The sequence below is a fragment of the Cervus elaphus genome, chromosome 19 (assembly GCF_910594005.1).
Source record: "Cervus elaphus chromosome 19, mCerEla1.1, whole genome shotgun sequence".
Classification (NCBI taxonomy): Eukaryota; Metazoa; Chordata; class Mammalia; order Artiodactyla; family Cervidae; genus Cervus; species Cervus elaphus.
This window is the reverse complement of record NC_057833.1, coordinates 51,742,427-51,764,189: the sequence shown is the minus strand read 5'-3', so window position 1 is coordinate 51,764,189 and position 21,763 is coordinate 51,742,427. Positions and strand designations below refer to the sequence as shown.

General features: G+C 37.3%; 1 protein-coding gene across 1 annotated transcript; it reads right to left on the bottom strand.

Annotated features, from left to right (window-relative positions):
• Positions 1-553: 553 nt before the first annotated feature.
• On the bottom strand, positions 554-21,453 carry MIX23 (mitochondrial matrix import factor 23). The gene is made up of 5 exons (XM_043874615.1): positions 21,242-21,453; positions 11,467-11,592; positions 8,523-8,669; positions 4,166-4,225; positions 554-859 (listed from the first exon to the last, which is right to left on the bottom strand). The coding sequence occupies exons 1-5, from the start codon at positions 21,290-21,292 to the stop codon at positions 809-811; spliced, it is 435 nt and encodes a 144-aa protein (XP_043730550.1). The 5' UTR covers positions 21,293-21,453; the 3' UTR covers positions 554-808.
• Positions 21,454-21,763: the final 310 nt, after the last annotated feature.

Below are 21,763 nucleotides of genomic sequence, written 5' to 3'. Positions count from 1 at the left end.
ACAAGAGCCCAGTCACAAATTGATTGCAGCCTGTGAGACCCCAGGCAGGAAACTCAGCCAAGCTTTCCTAGCCTTCTGACCTATAGAACTGTAAGATAACAAACAGAAGTGATTTTAAGCTGTTAAATTTGTTAAACAGCAACAGAAAAATGAATACAATCATCCTGTACTAGAAGTCCATCATGTAAGCCATCTTCTACTTTTCCATTTTCTGAATTTGTTTTCCTTTGTTTTCCTTTTCACTGTCCACAGAAACATTATCCAGGAAAATATTTCCACCCAACAATAGTTTTTGCATATAAAAATAAGGTACTAAGAGTTTCCTTGAACACTATCCAGGCCATATTACTGCCCTTTAACTTACGAGCAATAAACTTAGAGATAAATAAGAGATAAAACCATCAATGACCAAAAAGGTCTACACTGATGTCAATAAATTTGTAAAATTCAAAAAGATACAATATAAATCAAATTACGTACTGAAATTGTATTCAAATACTCTTACAAGAACTTACTGTCTCAACTGGGAAAACAATCAAATAATTATGTACACTGAGTCAGAAAATTATTTTAATAGTTACAAAACATTTTTTTTTTTTTTACAGAATCAGTATAAAATAGCAGTTGATTTCTCCATAATTATCAGAATTATTTATATGTGAGGTCTTGGCTAAGTGGGGCTGAAATCAATAAAAGGTCTTGGACTGTTGGCTCAGAAATCTTCCTGGGAAGCCCACCATGTTGATGTCTGTCATGCTTGACTCTTTATGAGATGACCCAGTCCATCTTAAAAAAAAAAAGTATCTTTTTATTCATTCTTTGGAGGCTTGAAGTGAATTCGGCAGCGTTCATTAAACACCTAAGACATGTGAACAGAAACAAAGGTCACTGAGTCACTGTATAAATTAGACCTGAAATTTTGGGTGAATATAACCTTCTCTGGGGCTTCCCTAATAGTTCAGATGGTAAAGAATCTGCCTGCAATGCAGCAGACCCCAGTTCAATTTCCTGGGTGGGGAAGATCCACTGAAGAAGGGATAGGCTACCCACTCCAATATTCTTGGGCTTCTCTTGTGGCTCAGCTGATAAAGAATCCACCTGTAATGCAGGAGGCCTGGGTTCGATCCCTGGGTTGGGAAGATCCCCTGGAGAAGGGAAAGGCTACCCACTCCAGTATTTGGGCCTGGAGAAGTCCATGGACCGTATAGTTCATGGGGTCACAAAGAGTCAGACACAACTGAGTGACTTTCACTTCACTTCATAATCTTCTTTGTCCCAAGTCAACAGGTTTAGGAAACAGAGGTGTTTCCTCACCAATTCAAACTGACTTACTAGGCACTAAGAACACAGTGCCTAGTCTAGAAAAGACCCTGATGCTGGGAAAGATTGAAGGTGGAAGAAGAGAATGACAGCATGAGATGGTTGGATGGCATCACTGACTTGATGGACATGAGTTTGAGTAAACTCTGGGAGTTGGTGATGGACAGGGAAGACTGGCATGCTGCAGTCCATGGGGTCACAAAGAATTGGATACGACTGAGAGACTGAACTGAACTGAAGAGCACAGAATGCCTTGATATTCATTTATAATATAATTTTCATTATTTTAATAAAATTTAAATTATTCAAGGACAAAAATCATCACAAGTTAGCTTACTTAGTAACTCACAAATATTTTAATTCCATTAACATATTTTAGACAGTTTGACAAAATATCTAAATTAACTTTAAGATAAAATTAAATTCTTCTATAATGTAGATTTTATTTAGATATCTGTCATGCTTTTCTAAATGAGTGCCAGATGGTTCTACCATGCAGGAAGGGAAGTCCAGTCTTTTGCTAAATTGTACAAATTTATGTAATGTTTTGTTTTATTTACCTTGCTTCCTAAAAACTAAACAAATACAAATGTTAAAAACATTCTAAGATTACTTGTTATATGGACTGTGTTAAATAAAAATTTTGGTACAGCCATTTGATGGAATATAAAACAAGCATAAAAAAAGAATAAGAAAGCTCTTTACATCCTAATTTGAAAAGATCTCCAAGATATATTAAGAAAAATACACTTCCATTTGTCTGATAAAGAAGAAAATATATGTATATGTGTGTACACATACAAACAAAATTTTAAAGTTACAAATATCTGAAAGCATATACATCCTTTCAGAGGAAAGGGAAAGAAGGTGGTAAAAATTAGAGAGGCATGAGAGTATAATTTTTATTGTATATCTTTTAATATTTAAAAAAAAATTAATCATGTGTCTAAAGAATTTTGTATCCAATTTAAAAAATTATAAAAATCTAAAACATTTTTTCTCAGAATTTACTCTCATACTTCACTGATGTAAGGAACAAACCATTTTTAGGTAAAAAAACAAACCAAAAAACCCACCAAAGAAACCAACCCATGTTGGCTAAAATGGACTAGCATAAAAATAAAAGAAAAATCTATGTAGGATACTGGTATTCAATTTCTTAAGCTGGGCAGTAGATACACATTCATTTTACTAATATTCTTTACATTTGACATGTTACATGCTCTTTGGCATATGTATCTCACAATTAGAACATTAAGAAATTATATAGACTCTTTCTGGCCTTTTTGTCTTACAGCTCCTAGGTCTGACATATCCCTGGAGTTCCCAATGCTCAGATCAGAGGAGGCTTCAGCTTAGTGGTTTTGACACACTGGTTGGTATGATATACACAACCTGGTTGAGCCTCTCCAAATCCTTTTCCTAAATAACTTCTTAACCATTTTTGCTGGCCTATTGCACCATGGCTACAATTTCTTCCCTTGAAAACAAATAGCCTCATTTTATGTAGAGTGGATGGAGTATATTTTCTTTTAAAGTAATACCAAATCCAAAAATGCTTCACTTTTCCTACTACATTTTACATACATCAATCCCTGCACTGGGTTTTCCAAACCAGATTTCATTGTACCCACCCTCATCCCATCCCAAGAGTAAATATTATCTCTCCAGAGCATAGAAATGGACAAATTTTGCCAAAATCTTTCAAGGAGCAAACATCTTATCACATAGGTAGAAAGGGCAGAAATACGAAATTTTGGCAAAAAGTATAGGATAAATAAATGTGATAAAGCAAAGAAAGTCAATTTGTATTTTGCAGTTTATCCAGGGTTCTGCAAGTTGGTACACTCTAGTTTTTGGTTTTGTTGACCTTCGTCTGGATTCAGCCCAATTCCATCAGTTAATTTCAAAGGATAAAACAATTTTCAGTTCATTCTTTCAGATTTAATAGATTTTGCCCTTTGGAAATCTTTGAAGTTTTAGAGAGGACATGTAAACATACTTTTCCAGAAAACTAAAAAGTCAGAATTTTGTGTTTTTTAACTACATTTAAAGTCCTAGGATCCTGGTCCCCCAGTCTAATTCCTAATTAGAATCATGTAGGCGGTAATAGGGCTTCCCTGGTAGATCAGTGATAAAGAATCTGCCTGCAATGCAGGTGGCCCAAGTTCGATCCCTGGGTTGGGAAGATCCCCTGGAGGAGGGCATGGCACCCACTTCAGTATTCTTGCCTGGAGAATCCCACGGACAGAGGAGCCTGGCGGGCTATAGTCCATGGGATCACACAGAGTAAAGCAACTAAGCAGCAACAGCAGGTGGTAATAAGGAGCATGTGAATGAATCTAGGAGCCATAAAAAGCCCTATTACCAGATACCAGTGAAACTATATACAAAAAAAGTTTCATGATCAGATATGTTAGAAAACAAGCAACTGTGAAGGGTAGTTAATGACATGAAAATTTATGGAAATAACTAATCACAGAAAGGCTAACTTAAATAACCTGACTGAAGGCTCTGAGTTAAGAACTAATAACTCTAAATATCAAATAGTCCATAATTAATAGTAGGAATCATATAGAATGTCTCCAATTCTGTTACCATGACAACCATACAATTCTACCATGAGACTGAAAGGCTACTTTTTTTTAAATAAAATGGCTCTATTTGAATTCTAACTGCAACTCCCATCCCTCTAAAAAGTTAAAACCTTCAATTGCTTGTAAATCAAGGACATTTATTCTTAAGTGCCCAAGGCACTCTTTACTCCCTCCTCCCTTGGTTTGTTTCCTTTTGCTAGTTCTGTTTCCCCTCCTAGTTCCCTCCAAGAATGAACATCATTTTATACCTTCCAGCTCCTGTCATTTACCACTTCTTCAACATTCAGTTCTGACTGCATCCATTTCAACTGCAAGAAAAGGAAAACAAAAATGAAGTTATGAAAATTTAAAGAACTAAAACCAAACTCTATAATATTTTCCTAACAAAACCAGCTGCTGCTCCTGCATTTTTTTGTCAATACTTAGGCTAGATTTCAAAACCTTCTTTGATATTCTTGTATTTAACCAATTGTTAAATCTTATAAAGCCACAGTTCTCAAGCATTGCTGCATATTATTGACAGCTTTAAAAAAAACTCAAAAGCTCAGGTAGTTCACAGAAGAAAAACAAATGGCCAATAAACCTATTTTTAAATGTACAATCTTACTTATGCAAAAAGAAATGCAAATTAAGTCATAACATGACCAAAAAAATTTTTTACAGAAGAAATCTGATAATTCCTATAAAATCTAGTATTAGTGAGGGTATGGGGAAAGATACACTCACATATATATTTTTTGTAGGAGTACAAATTGTTGTAACTTGTACAGAGAGCAATTTGGTAAGACTTAGCAAAAATGTAAATTCCCATGTCCTTTAACTCAGTAATTCCAGTTTGACTTATTGATCTACAACATAGATTTGCAAAGATAGCACAGAGAAACAAAACAAAAAAAGGACAAGGAGGTGGCAACCTGATTTGAATAAAAGAAAAAAGAAATAGGAAGAAAAACAGAGAAAGGGGATATAAAAGGCTCAAGTAACTGAGAAAGGGATGAATTTTCCATACCTTAACCATACGGCCAGAGGTCTGAGGCTAAAATGCTAAAAAGTCTTTCTAACTTTCTTTTTAACTGCCAACCTAATAACTCCATCAGAAAAATAGCCAATCCCACTGCCAGGTCCAGATGGCAGGACCCATCATACTCCTAGTCGCCTCTGCTCAGAGAGACTTGACAGGAAGGAAGCTAACTAGTTCCAAGAGGAAGAACCTCGAAGTATTCAGGAAAATTAGCAGAAAACAGGAAAATTAGCAGAAAAAAAGTATGAACTACAGGTTGAGGCAGCCAAGAAGATAACAGCAGGATGATGTCCTCAGGCCAGGAGATTTTGGGGAAAAAATGCCAGAGAATTAGACAAGATTAGGGCAACAAAGAGGTGGGGACCCAGACCAAAGCACCTAACCATAAATTCGGAGTACAGCTCAGACAGGAGGTTTGAGAAATGTGCATCTAACACTAATAAGACTGGATATGTACTGATTCAACGCTCCTTGTAAACTCCCTTCTTAGACTCAAAACCTGGTGTCAGGAGTATGCACCAGAATATACAATTAAACCATGACCAAGGAAGGACAGCGTGTCTGCTGTGCTGCAGAGCAGTAACAAGCCTGAGGAAGCCCACCTGCTTAAAGAGAACCTCAGTTTCAGATTTTAATCAGCTATTTATAGACATAGAACTCATTAAAGCTTCACTGCTCTGTCAAAGCCTGGATTTTCTGCCAAAGAAGTAACAACTTCAAAGAACAGTGTTACAACAGGCCACTAAGACAGTGTTTATAATTGCTCTCAAATATTTAAATGAGTGTCCTGTAGAAATGGGTTTAAACTTATCCAGAGGGATGATTAAGGATCAGTCATTACATGTTACAAGGAGACAGATTCTCACAATAAGAAAATATCTGAATAATTACAGCTGTCCAAAAAGAGAATGCACTGACACATAAGACTGTACATCCCCTCAATTCTCTTAAGACTGGTTAAACAAAAGGGAGGAACCACTGGTTGGGTGGATATTGTAGAAAGAATTAATGCAACGAATATGGAGTCCCAGAGATTCAAAGAGGAAAGAATCTGCTACTTTATATCAGTCAATATGCTACCTCTTACATATATTATACAATTTAATCCTTACCCCCCAAAATAAAATTAAAGATATTAAGTATCAACTCCATTTTACAAACTGAAATTCAGAAGTTTCAGATTAATTTACAAGATTACAAAACCTCCAAGTGGTAGATGGATTTCCTCAGAGCTATCTGCCTTTATAATCAATGTTTCTTCTATTCTTGAACATGGCAGCCAGCTTCTAATACAATTTCAGTGGCACCAACAAAATGCTACCTTTGAGATAGTTGTTTTTGAGGCTCTGGGTCTTACACAGGTAAAATTCTTCTCAAAGGCTATGAACAGGTGACAGTAGATATATAGTTCCAGCAAGGCTTTTTTGAGGTAAGGGTTAGGGTAAAGAACTGGGAACTTTCAGATTGGCATCGTATGCAAATAAACTATTTGACTATTAGTCACAACAAAAACACTGACTGAATTCAGAGTCGGAAGAGATGGAAACAAGTCCAATCCCACTACTTACTAGTTTGTGACTTTGGGGAGGTCAGTATCTCTGAGTCTGTTTCCACATATAGAATATGATGAGGTAGAGCTGGAACATCTTTAAGAGCTGCCTCTTTCTAATTCCATAACCTTCATAGCAAACTTGAAAAAATTCAAGCTTCCTTATTTGCTTAAGTACTACCCACGGTTACCTTCTACTATAGTCCCATGTAATGTCACAGGCTAGAAAACTACCTTTCATAACTCACTGCCTGGTTTCCAAAACGCCTCCTAAGATGACCTTTACAGCCCAAGTTCACTGAAGAACCCACTGCTGACTAATGAATGAACAGGTGTGAAACACAGGGCTGAAGCAGTCATCATGAACAAAGGGCACAGTAAAGATAGTGGATGAATTCTGTACCCAGTGAGACACACTGTATCAGCAGGATGGCTAAGAAAGTGCACACACTCACCTGTGTGCAGCAAAAGACAAGACTTGAGAGAGACAGCAAGGTCCCCTTTGCAAAATTTGGCTACATCCACTAAACAAAGAGCAAACTTCACAACTTGTTCAGTATGAAAACATGATTCTATCTCACACTGGATTTTCAGTTACCCGACATGCAAGGACCGGTAAGTCACTTATTATGCCATCTTAAAATGCAGACAGGATCTTGGTAATTATACAGTGGTCATGTTAAGAGAAGGGCTTCTCTGGTGGCTCAGTGGTAACGAATCTGCCTGCAGTGCAGGAGACCCAGGTTTGATCTATAGATTGGGAAGACCCCCTGGAGGAGGGCATGGCAACCCACTCTAGTATTCTTGCCTGGAGAATTCCATGGACAGAGAAGCCTGGCAGACTACAGTCCATGGGGTCACAGAGTTGGGATATGACTGAAGGACTAAGCAGCAGCAACAGCATGTAAGAGAAAGCCCCTGTTCTTAGGGAATAACCAACATACGTAGGGGTAAAAGAGTATAATGTGCCCAGTATATTCTCAAAATGGTAAGAAAAAAAAATGTGTATGGAGGGAGGGGGAGGAAGACAGGGAAAAAGTGAGGGAAGGAGGAAAGGGTAGAAAGGGTGGAGAGAATGAATTGTAAAGCAGGTGGAGCAAAATGTAAACAAAAGGTGAATATAGGTAAAGGGTACATGGGAGTTCCCTGTACTATTTGTGCAACTTTTCTGAGAGTTCGAAATTGTATCAGAATAAAAAGTGACCCCTTGAGCTATTCCCTCACCAAAAGACAGTAATGCAGTCCAGAAAATAAAACATGGTATACATTTCCACTGTTTTCTTGACATGCCACATTTAAGGGCTATAAAGAAACAGCTCTGCCTCATTAACTCTACCCTGAAGTCCACACTGATCTACATTATAGCTGACTTTAGAAAATAAGGCTTTCTCTGACATATCATTCAGTGGACGTTTGTTGTTTTCCTAAAAGGGAAAATGGCAGGGATGGGAGATGAAATAGAAACAAAGGAGAGTCTAAAAAGAATCAAAGACCCATACCATCTTTTCCATAGCAAAGAAATAAACGTAAGGAGGCTCTAGGGTACCTGCTGTACTGTACTATATTTTTATGGCTGAAGAGGGTAATATCCTGAAGTTAAACATCTATATTACATTTAGCAGGTTTCTACAGATGAAACCAGAGGTAAATATTTTTAAACTGTAAATATATTTTAAAAATGTTTCTTCTCAATTCAAGACTCAGATGTGATTTCTACAGATATTTTAACATGGTGTTGATCTGTATTAATCCTTATATCTTTAACTGTAGAATATATAAGTGAATGGAAATAACATGATTACATGCTTTTTTAGCTTAAGCTGCTACATTACATACAATCATGAAATGCACATTAATTAACCAATTAACACTGAAGTGCAATAAAATAAAACCCATTAAGAATGAAGTACTAATCTCCTGGTCATTTTAAGTAATAAGCATATCTTACTCTGGATTTTTCACGTTAAAAACTGCTTTTATTTTGAAGGCTAAGTTTGGAAACCTTGCCTTAGAAATGTAACCTTATTCAACTTACCTTTGTCTGTTCTTTTCTAAGTTGCTTTAATAACGTTAAATCATCCAAATTCTTTTCTCTCTCTTCTCGGAGCTGTTTTATTACTGATGAGGTCTGAGCTATACAGTTTTTTATGACTCTGTCCCTACTGGCATGGGCCTCCATCAACTAAAAGAACAAAGAAAGAAACAGGGAAAAAAAATATGATAAAATCACACCAATTTGTCACATTTCAGTATTTTTAAATTTTAGACTACAGAAATGTAAGACTTTCTAAAATAATTTTTAAAAATTGAGTCTATGGAAGAGAAGTTTGTGCTGAATGAGCTAGATCAAAGGTGGGAGCTGTGAGGGTGGAAGTGAGAGGCTGGGTTGTCCTTTTCCTCACTATGCTCCCAGGCCTCCTTGCTTCTCTTCCCACACTCCTCCTGATGGGCTTCTCATCTCAGTCTCCCTCTCTCTGAATCCCTTTCTCTCCCATTATTGCATCTGTGTGTTCATCTACCTTATACCTACTCACACACACTTTCTGAGCCACGTACTATTGCTGCTCTTTCGTTTTGTCCTTTCATTTTTTTCCCCCAGCCTCATGTTGTCAACAAGTGCAAAAAGTTATAAAGCAAGTGATGTAGAAAAGTCTTTAGTTACAATAAAGAAAAACAAAAGAATGCTACATTTACCTATGTCAGACAGAACTCTTTTCAGGATTTTTAAAGTATCAACCAGGAAAGACTGTAAATGAAGTAGAGATTATTGATTCCATCAATTGTGCTAACAGTGGTTCACCTCCAACTAAAATTTAAATGCTGGCTTGCTCCATGTAATCACGTTATATCATTCCTTTTTCAGTCCAAAGGGAGAATACCTTAATGCTATGCTATTGACAGTTGTAATAGAAATAACCGAACCATTATGTATATCTTAAATACATAAAATATAGGACTGACAACTATTCTATAAGCAGTCTTCCTAAGTTATTTGAAATAGATCTCTTAGATGATTATATTGGAACCCTGTGATTAAGAACTACTGGTCTAATAGATATCAGGAAAGAATAAATCTTTATATTTCTAGAGAGTAATACTAAAAGTACATTACTTATAAGTTGTACTCATGTAAAAGGAATTGCCAAATAGACATTAATCCCAACTATAGTAAATTTCTCTAATATGCTAATTCTTTTCATTGTAACATTTAGGATTTGCAAGGACAGTCTCAAGGCCCATATTTACTAGCTGGTATGCTACATCTGTTACTTATTAACTCCTTCAGGTATAATTACAGAAAATTAAAAGAGGCATTGAGGGTACAGAACTATTCTCCCCCAGACAGAATACCGTCAGAGTTAAGAAACTCTCCCTGACGTTGTGTGAGACTGGCTAAATAATTAGCATTCCCAGGCTTCAGTTCCCTCTTTTGTAAAATTATGAATTATGAGTAAATAATTGCTAATACCCCTTTCCACCTCTAAAATTTAGAGGCAGCATGACTCAATATATTACTCAGATGCTAAATGCTAGTTAATTACTTTGATAGTTTGTCTAACTCCGCCAGCAACTGATCAAACAGCATTAGCATCAACTAGAACTTTAACACAACATTCTCATTTTTCTGTCTACATCTTAAAATCAAATTCAAGTTGTATACATTTTGTTAAATATTCAGTAATTCTCTTTTGGTCTCTCACCAGTCTCCTTCCTCAGTTGGGCTTTCCTCCACTGTTCCCCTCCTTAACTTGGCACCTTCCCTACGGATACATTTCTGGATGCTGACTATGCTCCTACCCTCACCTGCTTACTTATCCTTCATATTAGACCCTCTGTGAACCCACAACCATGTAAAGAGGAATGACTGGGTATATCATCTTTTACTCAGCATATTCAATTATATTTTCAAGATCATCCTTCAATAAGATTCAAACCTAAGAGCATATGCAAGAGGAACATGCATGGACTTCTATACATGTAAGTTGAAGAAATGAGGACACCTGATAAGAGTAATAGTTGGTGTGACATAAGCCTACCAGAGGAAAAAATAACACAAAACCAGGTTTATTGGCTCATCAGTATCAGATGCTTGAGGATTTGGTCACATGAGAATTATTTCTGATACATAAAGTGTTTATCAAAGGAATTGAGATATTTATTAAGAAACTCAGTATGGTAAAACTGTGGTTAGAGGAGAAAAATCCTGAAGGATAACCATATCATAACCATACTTCCTTTGATTTGGGGAAAGCAATTTTGAAATTAAGACATTTGGGGTAGGGCAGGAGAATGATTCAAAACGAGTCTAAAGTGGGTATACCTAGAACTTCCCAGTTTTATTTTATTTTACCACAGCTTTGAGAACTTCTTTCGGTCTAAAATTTTCATCTTTTCATCTTTTTTTTTTTTAGGCTGCACAGCTTGCCAGATCCCTGCACAGCTGACCAGGGATTGAACATGTACCCTTGGTAGGACAATTTATCTGTGGCTTTTCCTTCTCTCCTGCCAAATGTTTCTTTTCCCCTTCCTGATAAGTAAGGTAAGAAAGAGGATACAGAAAGTGCGAAGGGTTTTAATTCTTCCTTATTTCAGCTGTCTAGCTTTTTCAACACTGATTCATTCGAAGACCCCACTTTTACCTCACTGTTTTACTTGACTGTTTCATTCTCTCCTGTTTTCTTTGATGTATAAGGTTTCCTTAAGTTAGAGTCTGCCCACAAGGGGAGACTGTTTTCATTTCTTAGAACCATATCTCCCCATTTCTTAGAACCATATCTTCCCAGACTATTGCTTAAGATCACACATTTTCTTTAGTTTGTAGAAACTGGATCAAAACTTTTACACACCTTCAGGTGTGGGCAAGAAAACGTGAAGATTCCATTCTTTTTCCACAGTTTAATTATATGTTAATTGATTTCTTATTTTGCCTGCAAAGAAAGACATAAAGGAAGCACAAAAGACTCAAAAGATACACTTACTGACTCATAAAGTTGTTTACAGGTTTGGCTGGCATCAATTTTCCCTGCAAAGGAAGCTGTTGGAACCGTAGTGTTTAATTCATGTACTATTCTGTCATCAATCGTCCTCATCACCTTGAGTAATTCCTACATAATATTTAAAATAAAAGAATAATAATTTGAATGGAAAGTTAAGTGATAAGACCAGGTAAGCAAAAATAAATAATTAAAGCTCTTGGATATGTTACAACACTATATATTAGGAGTGGGGACACCATGATATATACAGCATAACCATAGAAAAATCTTTATTAATAAAGACTGATAGGTAGGTTATGTAATAGTAATTCTAACACTTGGCACAACTCTGTTTCCTTGGCCCAAATGTGACTGTCTTAAGTGTAAAGATTTTTTTATTCATTTGTAAACCCCATTTGCTGGCACATGGTGCAAAACACAACCGTGTGTTCTTTCTATCTATCTCTAGCATACAGCCAGAAAGGATTCTACTGAACTTGATTACTTCAACTTGTCCAATACAATCCAACATAATTGCTTGTTCTATTCTCTATCTCTCTAAAATGTGGTGCTAGATAGAAAACTTCTAGAAAGATATATAAGAAACCATCAGCAGTGACTATGCAGAAATTAATCTATACTCTCTTAGGTACCCCCCTGCCTTTAGGCTTTTTGTTTTTTAGTTTTTTACTATGAGTACATATTATTTTTGTAACAAAAAAAAGTACACTGTTAGAAAAGTCTTTGTGGTTTTTGTGTTCATAGAACAAGGAGAAATTTGCTTTACCTTTTCTCAGTTACCCAGGTTCACATTTCCCAAGGATCTCTCCCCTCTAAAAGAGGCTCCAACTCTCAAAAAACAATCATCAAAATAAAAATATCAAAAGGGCAGGGGACTAAGAAAGACTCTAATGAGTACTCCAACCCGGTATAGTCCCTTCACCCCACATTCTGATTAGGGTACTTCTCACTTGTCACTAGAAAGGCTGAGCATCAGCTACCTCCTGACTCCAGATAATATAAACTCTAGAAAGTTTCTAGTATATACCCTTTTCTTTCCCTTTTAATCCACTCCCACCTCACCCCAGCCACACAAAACAATCACTGAAAATCATCAAGAAAACAGAAGTGTATAATACTAGAACTCTTATTTACTGAAAACATCTAACAAGTTAACATTTAATATTAATGTGTATTAAACCATTTTTGCTTGATTCTCTACCTCCTTCAATATATGAACCTACTTCTTTGCCAAACTTAAATCCAGGATTGAAATCAACTTCTTCATTTCTTCCATCCATTTATTTATTTATTGGGCATAATAAAAATGACAGCTTTTCATCTGAAAATTGGCATGAGTATGAATTTTATACATTATTTAACCATACAATTGTGACAACTTATTTTTTATTATAGTTGATTTAACAATATTATACTAATTTCAAAAATACAATGTATTGGTTCAGTATTTTTATAGATTTTATTAAATTTAAAGTTATAAAATATTGGCTATATTCCCTTTGCTGTATCATCCATTTCTTAAAATAAGCTTTTATTATGACTAAAGAATTAATTACATAATTTTAGAAAATTAGAAAAAAATTTAAAGAAAATAGAATTATCCATTGTTAACCATTATTTCGTTTTTTCTATACATATCTGCAAATATTTTTATAAAAATGTGGCACTATATAACATTTAAAAGTTCTACTTTATGAAATTATACCATGAGCATTTGCCCTTGCTACCTTGAAGACATGTTTAATACACACAAATATTCCATTCAGTGGGGGTATCACAACTTATTTGACCAGCCTATTATTCTTTAATTAGTAGTTTAATATCCTTTTCCAGAATCCAATTTTGAAGTAAAACAGCTTGTAGAAGGCTCATAATTTAGACTAATAAAAACAGGCAAATGTCAGGTCTAAAACTAACTTTACTATCTTATCACCTCTTCTTGTATCCTTCTATTTTGGTCAACAGTATCAAGATTCTCTGTAACCTGGAATTCTTAGGGGATAATCTCAACATACTAACTAAGCAAGCATCACATTAAATAATGTCTTATACACAGTAGAGGATATATAATGTCAGTAAGTGGCAAATTCCAAACAAACAGTGGCAGCACTATTTAGAGAGGCAAAAAGTAGTTAAGTAGTAGACAGGGACCTTCCTGGCAAACTTTACCTCCCACAACTTGCCTATTAAAACAAAAAAACCTTTAAACTCTCTTCTTTCCTCCTGTCTAAATCAAACTGATCCTGAGACCAAAGTTTATACCTTTCAGATAAAGCTTTCCTTGGATGAGAGTCCTCAGCAATCTTTCTTCTTCAAACATACGAAGCAATTAGAGAGAGCACAGAGTTCATTCATTAACTCACTCTTCCTTCAAAAAATATGTACTAATGTCTAGCAGCAGCAGCAGTACATGTTAGACACCATTCTAAACACTAGGGCTACAATGATGAGTAAAACAGAAAAGGTCCTTGCTCTTATGGAGCAAAATTCTCAGGGGGGGAGACAGACAATAAACGAGTATCCCAACAAACAAGACACTTTCAGTGCAGAAAAGTACTGCAAAAAAGAAAACTGTAGTAATGAGATGAACAGTGGGGTTGAGGGGCTAATATGTTATACAGGGAGATCAAGACAGATCTCTCTAGGACATACCATTTGACCTGAGATCTGAATGACACAAATAAGCCAACTAAAAGGACATTTTGGGGAACAAGGCAAAAATTAAGAGGCAAGAACAAACTTGGGAATGTTTGAAGAACAAAAAGAAGGCAAGTGGTCTGGGAGCAAATAAGTGAAAAAGTGGTATTAGGTGAGAGCAGAGTTGATGAGAAAATGAAGGACAAGAGAGACCACAGAAACAATTAAGGATTCTGTTCTAAAGGAAAGGAAACAGGGGATTAGGCAAGGGAATGATATAACAGTATTTCAAAACACAACTTCAGCTGCTAAGTTGAGAATGGAAACACTGAGCAGACTACTATGGTGGTCCAGGCAAGAGATAAAGATAGTTTGATTAAGAGGTTGGTGAACCTGGGCCCTCAGCAGTGAGAGCCTGGAGTCCTAAACATTGGACAGCCAGGGAATTCTCCAAATTAACTTCTTTAACGCCATGAAACAGGAAGAGATCACTGAGGGAGACTATAGGTGATAAATGGGGTTAACAATCAAGAAGGAACTCTAACATCTAAAACTACAGAGGGGACTTCCCTGGTGGTACAGTAGATAGGAACCTGCCTGCCAAGGCAGGAGACAGGGATTCGATCCCTGGTCTGGGAAGATCCCACAGAGCAAATTAAGCTCCTGCACCAACTACTGTGCCCGCGCTCTGGAGCCTGCCAGCCACAACTACTGAACCTGCATGCTGCAACTACTGAAGCCCTCACCCCTACAGCCTGTGCTCTGCAACAAGAGAAGTTACGGCAACGAGAAGCCCATGCATTGAAACTAGAGACTAGCCCCCACTTGCCACGACTGCAGAAAGCTCATGTGCAGCAATGAAGACCCATCCCAACCAACAAAATAATAAAGAAATAAAATTTTAAAAAGTAAAACTACAGTAAAAAGACTGTGATGTCACAGAACTCAGAAGAGAGGTTTCAAGGCAGGAACAGTCAACTGTGTTGTGAAGTTGTGCCCAACTCTTTGCAACCCCATGGACTGTAGTCTACCAGGCTCCTTAGTTCACAGGATTCTCCAGGCAAGAATACTGGGCTTCGGTAGCCATTCCCTTCTCCGAGGGCTCTTCCAGACCCAAGGATGGAAGCCGGGTTTCCTGCACCGCAGGTGGGTTCTTTACCATCTAAGCCACCAGGGAAGCCTGTTGAATGTTACTGGAAGTAAATAAAGATGTGGGCAGAAATTAACTTCTAAGATTTAACATGATGGAAATTATGGGTCATCTTTACAGGAGTCATTTAAATAGTGTGTTACTAATGGACTCAACAGTTAACATGGCTTAAGTATAGAGGGTAAGACAAAGTATGATGTAAAATGAGGTCCACCATTATAGGTCACCTTTTGGATGTTAGTCTTTTTCCTGAGAGCAAATAGAGAACCAATGAAGTGTTTAAATACAGTGGAGTTATGTGATAGGATTTGTATTCTGAAATGACTACTTAGGTTAAAGTATTAACTGTGGAAAATGGATTAGACAGGAACAAGAGTAGATACATAGAGGTTAGTTAGGAGATTGGTATAGCAATGCAGGTGAAAGATTATATATCTTCACATTTCCCAGAATTATGATTTACTTTGAACTTCAGGTTTGAGTACAATCATTAGCAATACAGCCAACTTTCCCTCTGATAAAAGAACCTGGATATACTATTAAGTTCCTTATAACAATGTGAATTTATCAGCATTAACAAGGTAATGAATCAAACAATTTAAGTATTACAAATGGAAACTAAAATGTGAATTTTCAAATGTATCAGTCCTCTCTGTGTGTGCTAAAGAATCATCAATATAGGATCGAGTGCTTAGCTTTTAACATGGTAGACACTAGCCATATGAGGTTATTTTAGTTAAAATTAAATTTAAAATTTAGTTTTTTAGTTGCATGAGCTACATTTCAAGAAGTGCTCAAGAGCCACATATTGCTAGTGGCTACCATATTGTACAGAGAAGGCAATGGCACCCCACTCCAGTATTCTTGCCTGGAAAATCCCATGGACAGAGGAGCCTGGTAGGCTGTGGTCCATGGGGTCGCGAAGAGTCAGACACGAATGAGCAACTTCACTTTCACTTTTCACTTTCATGCACTGGAGAAGGAAATGGCAATCCACTCCAGTATTCTTGCCTGGAGAATCCCAGGGACAGGGGAGCTTGGTGGGCTGCCATCTATGGGGTCACACAGAGTCGGACACAACTGAAGCAACTTAGTAGCAGTAGCAGCAACCATATTGTACAGGACAAATTTCCACCATCACAGAAAATTCTACTGGACAGAACTGAATTCAAGATGATATAATGACAATCTCTAAACTGATAGTGTACTTGTTCAGGAATTGCTGAGAATTGTAAGCTATTTTTAAGTTAGGAAAAAAGATACTAGAAAAGTTCAAGGAGGGGAAAGGGAGTAAGACTTAGGAAGGAGTTTCAAAATTGCAAAAAGAAAAGGAAAAGAACTATAAACTACCTCACTAGGCACCAATTTCTTTATTACAAAAAGTGCCAGGGCTCTTCAGGCAGCTCCAAGGTCTAGAGAAAAGCTTGAGCAGACCTCACAGGCTGAGAGCAGATGAAGGTTAATGCAGGCACATAAATCCTGCCATTAAACCATGTGTATCATTCAAAATGAATTACTGACTGCCTAACTGACACTAGCTCCAACGATGTACCTTCTTTCTCACAAATTCACCAAGAAAATATAAAGAAGACACCCTTGAGCAGACATCATACAATGAACTGCAACACAAGTCCACAGAGATAATACAGACAGTGGCTCTCTCTGTATAGGAGCTGAAACCCTAAATCAGCTTCTAAGTGTCAAAGCACAGCAAAAAGATAACTCTTCAAACTTTGTACTATCTCTAGCTTCTCCTTTCACCCTCCTCAAAACAAGAAGAAATTGATATACCATGAACTCTAGTTTTAGACTGACCGTTTAAAATTATTCTCGCATTTATCTTGGAATTGTATTTCATGCATTATCTTTCATTCATTTCACCCTCTTGGAAGGCAACTTTAGTACCAAAGGACTAGCATATCTAGCAGCAGGGAGGGGTAGAGAAAACTTCCTGTTGTCCCTACAATTACAATTATACGACACTCTATTCCTAAGGTTAATTCTTAGGTAATCCCTTTTATTATTTTAGGAAGCTTTCAAAGTATATAGGGAGAGGTAAAAAGGTCTATTACATGACAGTAAAATTAAAATGTGCTCCATAGAATGATCTGGAATTTAACCTTTCTTCTCCTCACTTTGCCTGAAGGTACGCAGAAGTAGATCCCATTCACATGGGGCTCTTTTTAGAAGATGTGGTTCCTCAAACTCCATCTTTACAATGTTCACAGTGTGCTTCCCGCAAGCCAGAAATACAGACTTGCCTGCAACTGCCAGAATTGTCTGCGGTCCTCTGCACTCCAAGGCACGGGACCAGAGAGCAGCTAGGCATGTTGCAAAAGAAACCATCATGGATACTAGAAAATAGCCTATTCAGTCTATATTTAATTACCAAACAACTCAAAATTAATCTTGTAAGTTAATATTCCTATCAGAAATATGAAAACTTACATATCCTAGGAAGGCTCAGTTGATTTTGCTCAGGTAATACACGCACTGGGTCTCAGATAGGGTCAGGAAGAAGGTATATCAGGGTGTCAAGTGGGAAAAAAAGCACAGAAATGACAAAACATCATGTGGTCAGGGAAAAGCAGGCCTATATGGCTAGACAGCTAAGTTCAAATGTATATTGGAAGTGGCAGGGGTTGGGGAGAGAGAATATGTACGAATAAGGGCAGTGATAAGAGATTTAACTAAGCAGAATTGCTTTGGGATTGGATTTTAAAGAATAGCTCAGTTGGTAAAGAATCTGCCTGCAATGCAGGAGACCCGGGTTCATTTCCTGGGTCGGGAAGATCCCCTGGAGAAGAGAATAGCAACTCACTCCAGTATCCTTGCCTGGAGAATCCCATGGGCAGAGGAGCCTGCTGGGCTCCAGTCTACGGGGTTGCAAGAGTCAGACACAACTTAGCGACTAAACCACCACCAACCACCATGCTATGTTAAGTAGTTTACATCTAGTCATACAATTCTGAAATTAGATGCATGGTTCAGATTCTAAAATTTAGAAGATATTAATAACAGTATGAAGCCATAGCCTTATGGAGATTAGGTTGAAGAGGAGAAATTAATAGAGAAAAGAATGACTGAAGATAAGGAGCGCTACAGCAAAGCTAACTGCAAAACTGACAGGGCACAAAGACTGTGGCAGAAGTGATAAATCTTCCGAAAGCATCTCTTTGATCAACTCCCCGACTCTACACTGACTCCCAAACCTCACAAGTGGCATTCAAGGCCTTTCATAACCTTGTTCCAATCTTTTGTGTAATCCAAATGTGCCCCTGTGCAAATTCAGAATTCCAGCAATTTTCTATTTCCCCCGCAACACATAAAACTTTCTGCCTACATACTGTTTCTTCTACTGATAATTACTCTGGTTCTGTCCACCAAAGACACAGCTCAATTAACATCTCTTTGACTTAGTTCTCTCTGAACTGTTATAACACTGTCCTCATATTCCAAATATCCTCTGCATGTTTTATAACCTGACTTGAGCTCGTTATATATTTTACTCACTCAATTTCTCCAATTGCCTGGTACCTAGCAGATATCTGTTATGGATTGAACTATGCCCTCCCCACCACCAATTGCCCCCAATTTCATATGTTGAAGCCCTAAAACCCAATCTGGCTGTATGGAAACAGGGCCTTTAGGGAAGCAATAAAAAGTTAAATGAGGTCATAAAGCATGGGACACTAATCCCATAGAACTGATGTCATTGTAAAAGAAAAGACACCAGAGACCTCTCTCCCTTTGTGACCACAAATAGGTCATATGAGGATAGCGATAAACTAGCAACTTACTTTGAAATACATCCAAAAAAAAAATTTAAAAATGTGGATTGATAGATAGATAGAGGGACGGATATGTGATTTAGTAGATACAGTGAATCACTGTAGAATCCAGATACTGGGTACATGAGTATTCATTGTAAAAGTCTTTCCATTTTTCTACAGTGTTTAAACATCTTCATAACAAAATTCTGGGAGAAAAAAGTACCTAAATCTTCATAATAAAAATACATGACTTTCTGTTTCTCTTCCACAGTATTCAGTGCAGGGCTTTTCATATATAAGGTATTTACATACACAATGTAATGGTTTCATAGTTCTTAAAATATAAACTGATTCATAATTTGTGAGTGTGCCAGTTATCAGTTTACAACTTTATAAAATCCATTAAAACCTAAATGATATACTAAACTTTTACATTTTAAAATATATACTTTTTACATTTCTGTGCCTCTGAAGCAATAGTGGCAAATGTTCTTATATTCATTCACTATGAGGTAAAATGATATGCCAAGGCCAGATCTGGAAAACCGGATCTTCTGACTTTTAACCAAGGGTATTCTCCATTATTTGCAAAGAGTTGGATACGACTTAGCAACTGAACAACAAATTCTCCATTATAAATCACACATTTGAAAAAGTACTAGAAAAACAATCTAAAAACTTCTCCAGGTTTCATTAATGAGATTCATTTTATTACATTATTTATATCATCTCTGTGAATAAAATGGTTCTCCAAGACAGTTAAGCTTCTGCCCCACTTATAACATCTTATCTGACTGCCCAAAGGAAAATCCAAAGTGTTCTTCAAGCACTGTTGGATGTTTCAACAGCTCAAAGAGATCCTCAGAAATTTGGTTTTAGAGATTCAAATAAACACAGAGGTGAAAGCAATTTTAAATGTTATTTAACATTATCTTATTTTACAGATTCAAAAGTTAATTATGGAAGGGGTTAAGCCTTTTGCTGAAGGTCCCAAAGCTGTTAATTGCAGGAGTAGTACTAGAACCTGGAACATTTAATTCCCTAACCAGGGCTCTTTCTCACAAACTTGAAGGCTAGCATTGCTCAATTATTTGAGCTTATTAAGTTAGATCACAGGGCTAATATGACAAGACCAAGGCCACAAATGTGCCAGTTAATCTTAAACATTTCATATATGTTAGAATCCAAGTCTTTTTTCTATCTTATTTAAGATTTTTACAAATATTTGTATCTCTTGGGCACTCTGATCACATTTGAAGTCTGTTGCTGTTGTGCTGATCTAATCTGTGCAGCTTGAAAGGTGAAAAGGATGTATATAATGGTGGAAAGACCCCACACAAACTTCTTTGGTCAAATGATGTTTGTCAAATAATTCAATCTGTTGAGATTACCTTCAAGAACATCACTCCCTAAAAACGGCTCCAAGAACAAAGCTTACTACAGAGGTCAATGATACATGAACAGATTTTTCAATATCTCCAGTTTAAAATACCCTTTTCATGACTTAAATTCAACTGTTTATCAAGACAGCAGCAGATTTATGACTACAGTATAGAACTTTCATAGCAACTTGGTAAAAAATCTAGACCCCTTGTTCTTTAATTCGTGTGTTAATAATTAGCCCCGGACCTCTGGTGTTTTAATATATAAAAGATACAACCTTTTTCTTAAATGTATTTTCTCTAATGGTTAGGAAGGCAGAGCACCATTGCAGGTACTAGAATTAATCGCCCCTCCAAGACACCAAAAGTTCTACCCCATCAAAATAGTAAAACAAATTTTTTTGTTTTATCAAGTAAACAAGCTCTCCTTCACTTTTTTCTTTCTTGCAAATGCTCAGCTTAAAATAGGAGGGGAATGACAGACGCTAAGAACTGAGTTCAAAGAATGGCTAGAAGGTTGTTACAATCCCTACCCACCCGGCCGAGCTCGGCTTTGCCACCGCAAAACCACGAGAGTTTCTGGGTGCAGTTACTCAAGGACTGGGAGGAGTAGGGAGAACCATGACCCCAACGCAGCAGCTTCTTTCCCTAAGGCCAAGCTCGCGCCCCCATGACCTCCAATGGCTCGAAAAAGGAGTCTTGAACTGCTCGCTTCAGCCACAACTAGTCCGCATATCCCTCCCAGGCCAGAGCAGGGAACAGGGTCCGGGGACAAAAGGAGGGGTACGCCTGCCACGTGAGGAAAACCCCATCACCTGGAACTCGGCGAACTCCTCACAGTTCACACCGCCACTGGGCGCCGCCATATTGGACAAACACGAGGTCCCCGCCCCGAGCCAATCACCGCGGAGCAAAGGTGTCCGCGGCGCCGCCTAACAAATAATATTGAGGGGGAAATCTCAGCAAGAAAGCTGAGTTCAAGGTTTGTCTTTTCCGCTTATCCTCATCCACACTGAAACCCGTAACGCTGTTATCCTTCTTTTCACTCTTACGCGTTTAACCTGTCCTCCTGGAACTGGCCCCAGCGCATAGATAAAAGAATGTCAGAACTTGAAGGGATCGTTTTGCTCCAATCCCCTTTTCTTACAAAAAGGGCGACAGTTTAATGGCCCCACCGATCAGATGATTCGAGGAGGAACTCTTACGTAGAAGTAAGATTTTTCTTAACTCTCCTATCCCGTCCCTAAAGCAGAGGGGATTTTGTTCTTTAAGAATTTGAGTCCAGCAAGAAATGTCAAAAAAGACACTTCTGGCAGTATGGGGTAAGAGGTGAATAA